At 36.1% G+C, this 10,312-nt stretch overlaps 1 protein-coding gene across 1 annotated transcript in view; it reads left to right on the forward strand.

Annotated features, from left to right (window-relative positions):
• The window catches only part of SHCBP1L (SHC binding and spindle associated 1 like), a 40,563-nt gene that overhangs the window by 5,851 nt on the left and 24,400 nt on the right, over positions 1-10,312 (forward strand). The window contains exons 3-5 of the mRNA XM_024732612.1: positions 4,225-4,439; positions 5,342-5,428; positions 5,498-5,716. Of these exons, the coding sequence (XP_024588380.1) occupies positions 4,225-4,439; positions 5,342-5,428; positions 5,498-5,716 (521 nt within the window). The remainder of the gene's footprint in view (positions 1-4,224; positions 4,440-5,341; positions 5,429-5,497; positions 5,717-10,312) is intronic.

Here is a 10,312-nt window from a genome sequence, read left to right on the forward strand (position 1 = left end):
TAAAAAAAAAAAAAAAGGTACCCAAGAACAAGAGATAGAAAGGAGACAATAGCAACACAATTTAGAAGGTGTAAAACATATAAATAAATGACAACTGACTTAGTAGAGCTAAGAAAGTTGAATTCTGTTTACAGTAGGGAAAGCCGAAAAAAAAAAAAAACCACTTGATTTACACTGCATAACCCCAAAGGCTTAGGAATTGACTGTACTTAGAACTTGAATTGGCTTGAAGATGGAGCTTGAATTCAAGAAGAATAGCTTGAAAGCTATTTAAGAAACAGAGACTTCCCTTCCAGGAAGATGGAGAAGACAAACTTTTCCCTATTCTTCCTATCAAGTACAGCTAAAAACCCTGGATTATATGTATAAATAAACATGAGACTCTGAAAGTTGGAGAGAAGGCAGATTGTCTAGGGACCTTGTGACACAAGGAATGACATGATGATGAGTTCCCTGGGCTTTGCTTCATATATCCTAGACTGTGTACCAGAGGAGCTGGAAACCTGGAAACACCAACAGGTGTAGGAAAAAAAATTTTTAATTCCCCTCAAAAGCCTGCTTTCTCTAGTCAAAGTCAGGAAAGGGACAGCCAAACAATACAGAAAAAAAACTGCTGCTCTTCACTCCCATCTTGCAAGAAAAGACAACGTGAAGAACCTACACTTCCACCCTTGCCAAGTTGTAACAAGGCACACTAACCCCACTCCCAGAGTGGTGTTAGAGAAGATCTAGTGGGAAGAAAATGGGGAGCTGGGTGAAAAGGAACTTTCCCTGCCTTCCATGATGTCAGTGTAGACTAAATGGGAAGCCCAGACTACCACCCCCACTGGTAAAGGGACTCCTTCCACTCCCTGCAAGGATGGTGTCAGAAAGGGTCTAGTGGAGAATCTGAACTTTCACTACCACCCCCATGATGTTAGTGGAGACAACGTAGGGAGCAGTAATGAGGTGCTCTCCTCTCTCTGAGCCAGGGTGGTATCAGTGGAGGCCTAATAGAGAACCTGAACCCCCACCCCTGAATAGCAGTAATGAACAACCCCCTCACCCTCCAGGGTCAACAGAGGCTGAGCAGAGAATCTGGACTTCCATCCCCATCTGGCAGTAACAAAGCCCCTTTTCCATGCCAGATTGGTGTCAGAAGAGGACTGATAAAATAAAAGATTTAAATAAAATCAATACTCTCACCATGTAATACACAAAATGTCCAGGTTTCAATAGAAAATTACTTGTCATCACTCTCAATCCCTTCTAAGACCCAGGAAGATCTCAACTTGAATGAGATAAACCAATAGACATCAACACTGAGATGACACAAATGTTAGAATTATCTGATAAGGATTTTAAAGCAGCCATCATAAAAATGCATCAATGAGCAATTATGAACACATGCAAAATGAAAAAATAGGTCTCAGCAAAGAAATAGAAAGTAAGTAAATGAAAGATATAAAGAAAATGAAATGATGTAAAGAAAAACCGAAACAAAGTTCTAGAACTAAAACTAAAAAATATATAGTAACTGCAATTAAAAACTCAGTGGATGTGCTCAACAACAGAATGAAGACAGAGGAAACAATCAGTAAACTTGAAGGTAGAATAATAGAAATGACCTAACTGAACACCTGAGAGAAAATAGATGAAAAAAAACCCCAAAACCAAAAAATACACAAATGAAAAACGGAGCCTCAGGGCCATGTTAGACTATAACAATTCATGTCTTCAGAGTCCTAGAAGAAAAGATTGGGCTGAAAAAAATATTCAAAGAAATAATGGCTGAAATTCCCCAAATTTGGCAAAAGACATAAACCTACAGATTTAAGAAGCTGGCTTGAGAAGCATGGTTAAAGATGGGAGTATCCCACTGAAAAAAAGATTGTGATACTTCATTGGTACTGAATGTTAGGATCCTCTGTCTTCTACACTGATTCTCCTTCTAGAACACAGGCAGCTAAGGCATATCTCTCTAGGCATTAAAATTGAAAGATTCTTCTATGATCAGTTCAAAAGAAAAGATCTAAAGATACTGATACATGAAGTTCCCATGGAAAGAGCCTGGGCAGAACATCTTACAGTGGATCCATAGTAGACTTGTTCCACACAGACCTTCCAATTACCTTTATAGTACTCAACTCTTAAATATGAGCAGACAGCCAAGGGTCACCAGACATTTGAGGAAACTTAAATATCAAAACAGTGGTTAAAACAGCAGAAAAGAAGACATTTGGAAGAAACAGATGACAGGGAGAAGAAAAACACACACACATATATAAAACTATTAATATTCTCAGAAAGAAGAGACAAGCTAAAGCATTCATGAAACAAGAACTGGATCCTGTATGATGGGAAAATTCCAAGAAAGAAAGAGAGCTTTTGGAAAATAAAAATACAACAGCAAGTGAAAAACTGAATAGAAGGATTAGAAGCATTAGAAGATAAAGTTGGAGTAAAATCTCCCATAAAGTAGAGCTGAAGGACTAAGAAATGGAAAGGAAAGAGAGGAGAGTAGTTAGGGGATTGGGTCCAACATCCAATTAAATGTTCTAGAGAGAGAAAAGGAAGGAGGGAGGGAGGGAAGAAAAGAAGAGGAGAAGGAGAGAGAGAGAGAAATAGGAAGAGGAGAAAACAAGAACAACAGACAGAGGAAAGAAAATTGTCAAGTTGTGAAAGTTTCCTAGAACAAAAGGACATGAATTTCTAAATTGAAAAGGCCCACTGATTGTCTAGCACATAGTGAAATTTGAGAACACGAGGGCCAAAGAGAAAGTTGAGCAGGATTACAGAGAGAAAAACAATAAGTTCATATAAATGATCAAGAGGCAGAATAGCATTGGACTTCTCAAAAGTAAGTTCTTAACTTTAAAAAGCTATGTAAGTATATTGTCAACAAAAGTGATATCCTAACCTAGAATTCTGTACCCAGTCACACTATCAGTTTTAGTAAAAGAGTAGAAAAAATTTTCTCTTTTCAAGGATGTCATATAGTATATAGCCTTTTCAGGTTGGTTTCTTTCACTTAGTAATATGCATTTAAGGTTCCTCCATGTCCTTTCATGGCTTGATGGCTCATTCCTTTTTACCACTGAATAATATTCCATTGCCTGGATGTACCACAGTTTATTTATCCATTCATCTACTGAAGGGCATCTTGGTTGTTTCCAAGTTTTGGCAGTTATGAATAAAGCTGCTGTAAGTAGCATTAGGTAAAGAAAATCTACTTAAAGTAAACAATTTTGTTGGAGATGTACTTGAAAATGTTTAAAATTCATTATTGGAAGTGTATTTTTTTCAGCTTTATTGAGCTTTAACTAACAAAATTGTAGGATAGGGTGTATAACATGATGATTTTATATACATATATATATATATATATATATATATATATACCCATATACATTGTGAAAGGATTCCCTTCATTAAGTTAATTAACATATCCATCACCTCACATATTTACCCCCCCCCTTATTTGGCGAAAGGATTTAAGTTCTCTCTTAGGAAATTTCAAATATATACTACAGTGTTATCAACTATAGTCACTATGCTATACATTAGATCCTCAGACCTTATTCACCTTATAGCTGAAAGTTTGTACCCTTTTACCAGCTTCTGTAATTTTAAATTTTGTGTTAATACTTAGCATAATTTATTAATTTTTAAAGCTACTGTCAACTCAGTGGTTCTCAAGCACTGATTTTCAGACGTGCTAGAGGTTATCACTCTATTGTGGTGAAATGAGACAAGTAACCACAATACAGTGTGCTGTTTATGAAGCTAAATTTATTCAACCTAAGGACTTTACCTTTTTTTTTTAGGACTTCATTTTTTGATTATGTCCATTCTACTTTTTTTGGTACTTTATTAGCCTTTCTTTTAAAAATAATGTAATATAGATAGTAGGATTTTAAAAAACATACTTTTATGGCAAAATTAGTCCAAAAACTTTTTTTAATACTACTATTTTATAAAATCCCAAAGTCTGGCAACTCAAACTTAGAATAATGTGGGAGATAGGCAATTCCTCTCATGAACCTTAAAATTAATGTTGTTTAAGAATTAGTTTGAAAAATTGTTTGTATTTTATTCAATATTGATCTATTATTATTATGTATGTTGATTGTTAGCAAAGTCATAAAAATTTAAAAAGAAATTTTATAAGTAGGTCATATTTGAGAAAGAATTCTTGTGGTTTACTTTCATTTATAATTACAAATTTTATAATATTTATCTTAGGTAACTTGTAAACTACGCCAAAGCGCATCATCTTGTTTCAAAGTTACTGTTTCTGTTGCTGAGCCCTTTTCTTCTAACATTGCAAACATTCCAAGGGATTTGGTCGATGAGATTTTGGAAGAACTAGAGCATAGTGTGCCTCTCTTGGAAGTGTACCCTGTTGAAGGACAAGATTCTGATTTACATGATATTGCTTTGGCCTTGGAAGCTGTAAGGTATTAGAGGTTATTTCTTCTGAAAGTTCAAATTCTCATATTCAAAAAGTTAATTTAATATGTAAGTTTTGTTCATATAGGCACTTTATTTAACTTTTACTCACTGCTGAATTCAATTTTTCTATTTTTAATGAACATACTTGTAACTTTTACTTAAAATATTCTCTCTTGTGGAAGTTTGCTGTTTTTTGATCTTGCATTTTAGAAAAATTGAATTTTGAACAGTTCTAGAGATAAGTAATGCTAAATTCTAGGGAATTTCCTGGCAGTTCAGTGGTTAGGACTCAGCACTTTCATTGCCGGGGCCCAGGTTCAATCCCTGGTCGAGGAACTAAGTTCTGGGAAGCTGCACAGCGCAGCCAAAAAAACCCAAAGTCCAAAAAAAACCCCACTAAATTCTGTTCATATTTAAGCATCTTAAATATATTAGATTTCATTTTTCACATTTAAAGGCATTACAAATACCTGATGTCTTCATCCTCATTGTGATTGCTTCTTACAAGTTGATATAATTTGAGAGAAGCTATACGTAAGCATAATACAGAATATTGGGGGCATGTTTTTGTTTTCCTAATGCTCCCCCAATATAAAAATATGATGATATCTCAAGTATTATTTCTTTGGTAAACAAAACCATAGCCACAATCTGTGAAATGTGGAACATGAATTTTACAATCCCACTTCAAGAAACATTATCTTATCTGTAGTAACTTGAAATAGAATGCAGATCATCTAATGTATAAAGTTTTACTTTTAATATTAGTTCACTGAAAGATCATTTTGAAATATTTTTCTTAACAATTAAGATTCATATAAAGATTTCTGACATCAGAATGTCTTTTTAATTCTAAACATGTACTGGCTGATTTTGATCACTGTCATCTCAATTTGATTTATCATAGGTTTTTTTATGACTTTCTTTGGAGGGACTGGGATGATGAAGAAAGTTGTGAGAATTATACTGCTTTGATTGAAGAAAGAATTAATTTGTAAGTATAGTTAAAAGCATTCATCACATTATGTAAGATAAACATTGTAACTATACTCATACTTTTCAGGTGGTGTGATATACAAGATGGAACAATACCTGGTCCTATTGCACAACGTTTCAAAAAAACTTTGGAGAAGTATAAAAACAAGCGAATCGAGCTCATTGAGTATCAGAGCAACATTAAAGAAGATCCATCTGCAGCAGAGGCTGTTGAATGCTGGAAAAAGTACTATGAGATAGTAATGCTCTGTGGATTATTGAAAATGTGGGAAGATTTACGCCTCAGGTAATAATTTGTTCTATTTTAAATGGAAACAAAAAGATTGCATGGTCATTCTTTTATCATATCACTTGTCATATATGTTACCCTAAATGAAATAGATTATAAAAGTAGATGTCCAAAAAAAAAAAAAAAAGAAGATGTGAAATTTATAAGAAAACAAAAAGATTGCATGGTCATTCTTTTATCATATCACTTGTCATATATGTTACCCTAAATGAAATAGATTATAAAAGTAGATGTCCAAAAAAAAAAAAAAAAGTAGATGTCCAATTTATAAGCACAGGTGCAACTACCAATATTGGAAAATTATTTTTATATTAGCTGAATTCACTGAAATCAGTGTTTTGGGTTTTTTTGATGAAAAAAATCTCATAAATCTAGTCCTTTCCTTACCTTTCTTCTTTACCTTCTTAATTTTGGCCAAAGCATAAGAAAAGAGTAAGTAGATGTCATCTACATATAAAATGAAAAGTAGAGAGAGAGTTGACTAATTTGACTGCCTCATAATTTCTTTTCTAACCAAAATAAGTTGTTTTTTTGATGTTAAATAAAATAATGCAAATTTAACTGGCATCATTCTCCAGAATACTTCAAAATGTATTAAAATATTTTTACATTACTGTGCAGTAAAGCATATATTTCTGTCTTTGTTTGAAATAGAGGGGAAAGAGGAATTCTTGCTCATGACCCCAAAATTAATGGAAAATCTTGATTGGAGCCAAAGGACTTTTGGCTATTTCATACTAAGCTGTTAAGCTCCTTCCTTTGTGTTCCACCTTTACTCATTCTTTGCCTTAGGAATTCTGAGCCATATTTTACTTGGCTAACAATTAATTATTAGCCTAAATATTTTCTTATTCTATTTTCTTTCAAGTTTGACTTTTTAAAATTTTTATTTATTTATTTATTTTTTGCGGTACGCGGGCCTCTCACTGTTGTGGCCTCTCCCGTTGCGGAGCACAGGCTCCGGACTCAAAGGCTCAGCGGCCATGGCTCACAGGCCCAGCCGCTCCGCGGCATGTGGGATCTTCCCGGACCGGGGCACAAACCCGTGCCCCTGCATCGGCAGGCAGACTCTCAACCACTGCGCCACCAGGGAAGCCCTCAAGTTTGACCTTTAAAAAAAAAAAAAAAATTACTTATTTGTTTATTTATTTGGTTGTGCCGGGTCTTAGTTGCGGCATGCGAACTCTTAGTTGTGGTGCGCATGTGGGATCTAGTTCCCTGACCAGGGATTGAACCCAGGCCCCTGCATTGGGAGTGTGGAGTCTCAACCACTGCACCACCAGGGAAGTCCCCAAGTTTGCCCTTTTTAAAAATCACTAGGAATCTCATTCTAGTGCCCATTTTTGATGTTTCATTGTTAGTGGGATTCCTGTGTAACAAAATCTTAGGATTACTTTGGGGAATCAGTATAGATAAGATTTTTGAAATCCACCTATCTAGAAATCCAGATTCAATGAAAGTTGAATTTTAATACAAGTTATCGTCACTAGACTTTATATTCTAATGGTATAGGGCAACACAGAGTCCTCTCATCTTAAAAGTTATAATCACAGAGAATCTTATTCCATGGGTGGTAGAGTGAGTTAATTGGTCAAACCTTTCCATAGGTAACAATTATAGTATCTGGCAAAATATGTTAAAAGTCTTCAAATATTTTAAGGCACTATGAAATGACCAAAAGCATCAGGAACCAGAAAAGTTTATCCTTGGAATGGGTAAGAAATGGGAACTTGCGGCATTCTGGTCTGAGGGTCATCACCAGTTCTCACAGCCCAGGCAGCAAAAAAAATGGCATCTTACTGTTTCAAGATGACAAAGGACAGTGCTGGCAGAGCAGCTGGAAATTTAGTTGGGATAGCCTGAAAGTGAGAGAGCTGCAAAAGGAGTGAGACCCAAAATTTGAGCATAAACTCTGCTCAGATCCTTGGCTGTCCAGTAAACTTTGCTAGCAATGGCAGGGGAGAGAAATCAGGGAACTCTGCTAAATGAGGAAGTATAAGAGCGAAACATGGAAGGTGAGAGAACTGAGCAGAGATGTCAGCTGCTACATACCTCAAGGAAAACATTTTGCATTTTGAGGCCAGGCAAGTTAACTGCCTGCTAAAATACAAGACTAACAATCCTCAGAAGAACATAACACAGAGTTACCAGAGTATATTATCCAAAATCTCCAGTGTTCAACCCAAAATTAATAGATATGCAAAGAAACCAGAAATTTAGATCTATCCTCAGGAAAAAAAGAAGTTAATAGAATCTGATTTTGGGTGGGCCCAGATGTTAGATTTGTCAGACAAGGACTTCAAAGCAGCTGTTATAACTATATCAGAGAACTAAAGGAATGCATAAGTATACAGAGAATCTCAGCAGAGAAATGAAAACTATAAAATAGAACCAAGGATTTCCAGATTCAGCTCTGACATGCAAAGAGCTCGTGAGCTATCAGTCCTATCCTTACAACAAGAAAAAAGCTGAACAAACTTGAAAATTACTTTCTTGGAACTATCAGAGAACTGAGGTCACAGGACAAACTGCCACCCTGAAATCTGGAGAAAGATAAGAGTCACAGCTAAGATCTGCTTACCTCGAACAGAATCCACTAGAGCCATAACTTGTAAAAGACTTAAATGGTAATTTTGATAGATTGCTGGAGGCTGAATGTTAAAGAGTATGAGAGAAACTCCTGGGGAGCTGCAGTTCTTACGGAGACCTCATACCTTTGTGGGGTTTAACCTCCAGGAGGAGTCTCACTAGGTTCTCAGGTGAAGAGCCATGAAGGGAAAAGTAACCATTGTGAAATATACCCCGAGCATTTTCCATAACAAAGATCTATTCTCCAGGGGAAGAGACTTTACCAGAGCTTTTTCCCACCTAGAGGAAGGGCATTTCCAGACTCTAGCCCCGTCTAGCCTTCTTGTCTGGGGAAAGAGCAGACTAAGAAACACTTGTGAGGGTTACAGTTTGGTGATATAGACTCAGTAAAAGCCTGAAAATCAATCATAAGAATATAGAACATTTCCTGTCTGCCGAAACTTAAAACCACACCAACAGGATTCCAGTATAATAACTGGATTATAGTTAAAAGACCTGTAAGACACAGACTCTTCCAAGAGTAGTTTTAAAGCAAGAGGAGGAGACAGAAATATGGAAAGGAGAGGAGACAGAAATAAGGGAACTACAGGAATTTGAAGCCTCTGACACCTAAAGCTACAGCAAACAAACACAGGCTACCTCCTGGTTGGATTAATATAAAACCTCACACTAAAAGCCTATCTCCCTCACTTCCTATTAGCCAATACATCATGTGTGGGTTTCAACAAAAAATTATAAGATATGCTAAAAGGCAAGAAAAAAACTAAGTCTGAAGAGGGAAAGCAAGCATCAGAACCAGACTCAAGTATGATTTTGGAATTAACCAAACAGGAAATTTAAAATAGCTATGATTGCGACTTCCGTGGCAGTCCAGTGGTTAGGACTGTGTGCTTCCACTGCAGGGGGCACAGGTTCAATCCCTGGTCAGGGAACTAAGATCCTGCATGCCGTGCAGTACAGCCAAAAAGAAAAAAAAAAAAAGCTATAATTAATTTGTTAAGGACTTTAATGGGAAAAAAGTACACAACCTGCAAGAACAGATGGCTAATGTAAGCAGAAGATGGAATCTGTAAGAACAAATTAAAAAATCATGCTAGAAATCAAAGACACTGTAAATAGAAATGAAGAATACCTTTGAAGGGCTCACCAGGAGATGGGACACAACTGAGGAAAGAATCAGAAAGCTTGAAGATATGTCAATTGCATTGTCTCAAACTGAAATGCAAAGAGAAAAAATAATGAAAAAACAACAAAACATACAAAAACTGTGGAACAGTTTCAAAGAATGTAGCATATGTGTAATTGGAATACCAGAAGAGAAAAAGGAAATGCAGCAGAAAAAAAATTTAAATTAATAATGGTGAAAGAAAAAAAAAAAAAAATAATAATAATGGTGAAAGGGCTTCCCTGGTGGTGCAGTGGTTGAGAGTCCGCCTGCCGATGCAAGGGACACGGGTTCACGCCCCAGTCCGGGAAGATCCCACATGCCACGGAGCGGCTAGGCCCGTGAGCCATGGCTGCTGAGCCTGTGCGTCCAGAGCCTGTGCTCCACAACGGGAGAGGCCACAGCAGTGAGAGGCCCGCGTACCGCAGGAAAAAAAAAAAAAAAATAATGGTGAAAAATTTCCAAATTAAATGCAGACACCAAACCACAGATTCAGGAAGCTTAGAGAACTCCAAGCAGGATAAATACCCCAAAATTGTATAAATAGGCATATTATATTTAAACTGAAGAAAACCAAAGATAAAGAAAAAATCTTGAAAGAAGCCTAGGGGGGTAAGGAAACCCTAACTATAGGTGAACAAGAATGAGAAATTCAATGGGCTCCTTGTAAGAAATCATGTAAACAAGATGATAGTGGAGTGAAATATTCAGTGTTAAAAGAAAACCACCATCCTAGAATTCTATGTCTAGTGAAATTATCCTTCAAAAGTGAAGGGGAATAGCTTCCTTAGGCCAAAAAAAAAAAAAAAAAAAAAAAAAAAAAAAAAAAAAAAAACAAA

Source organism: Neophocaena asiaeorientalis, unplaced genomic scaffold (assembly GCF_003031525.2).
Source record: "Neophocaena asiaeorientalis asiaeorientalis breed wild unplaced genomic scaffold, Neophocaena_asiaeorientalis_V1.1 scaffold119, whole genome shotgun sequence".
Lineage (NCBI taxonomy): Eukaryota > Metazoa > Chordata > Mammalia > Artiodactyla > Phocoenidae > Neophocaena > Neophocaena asiaeorientalis.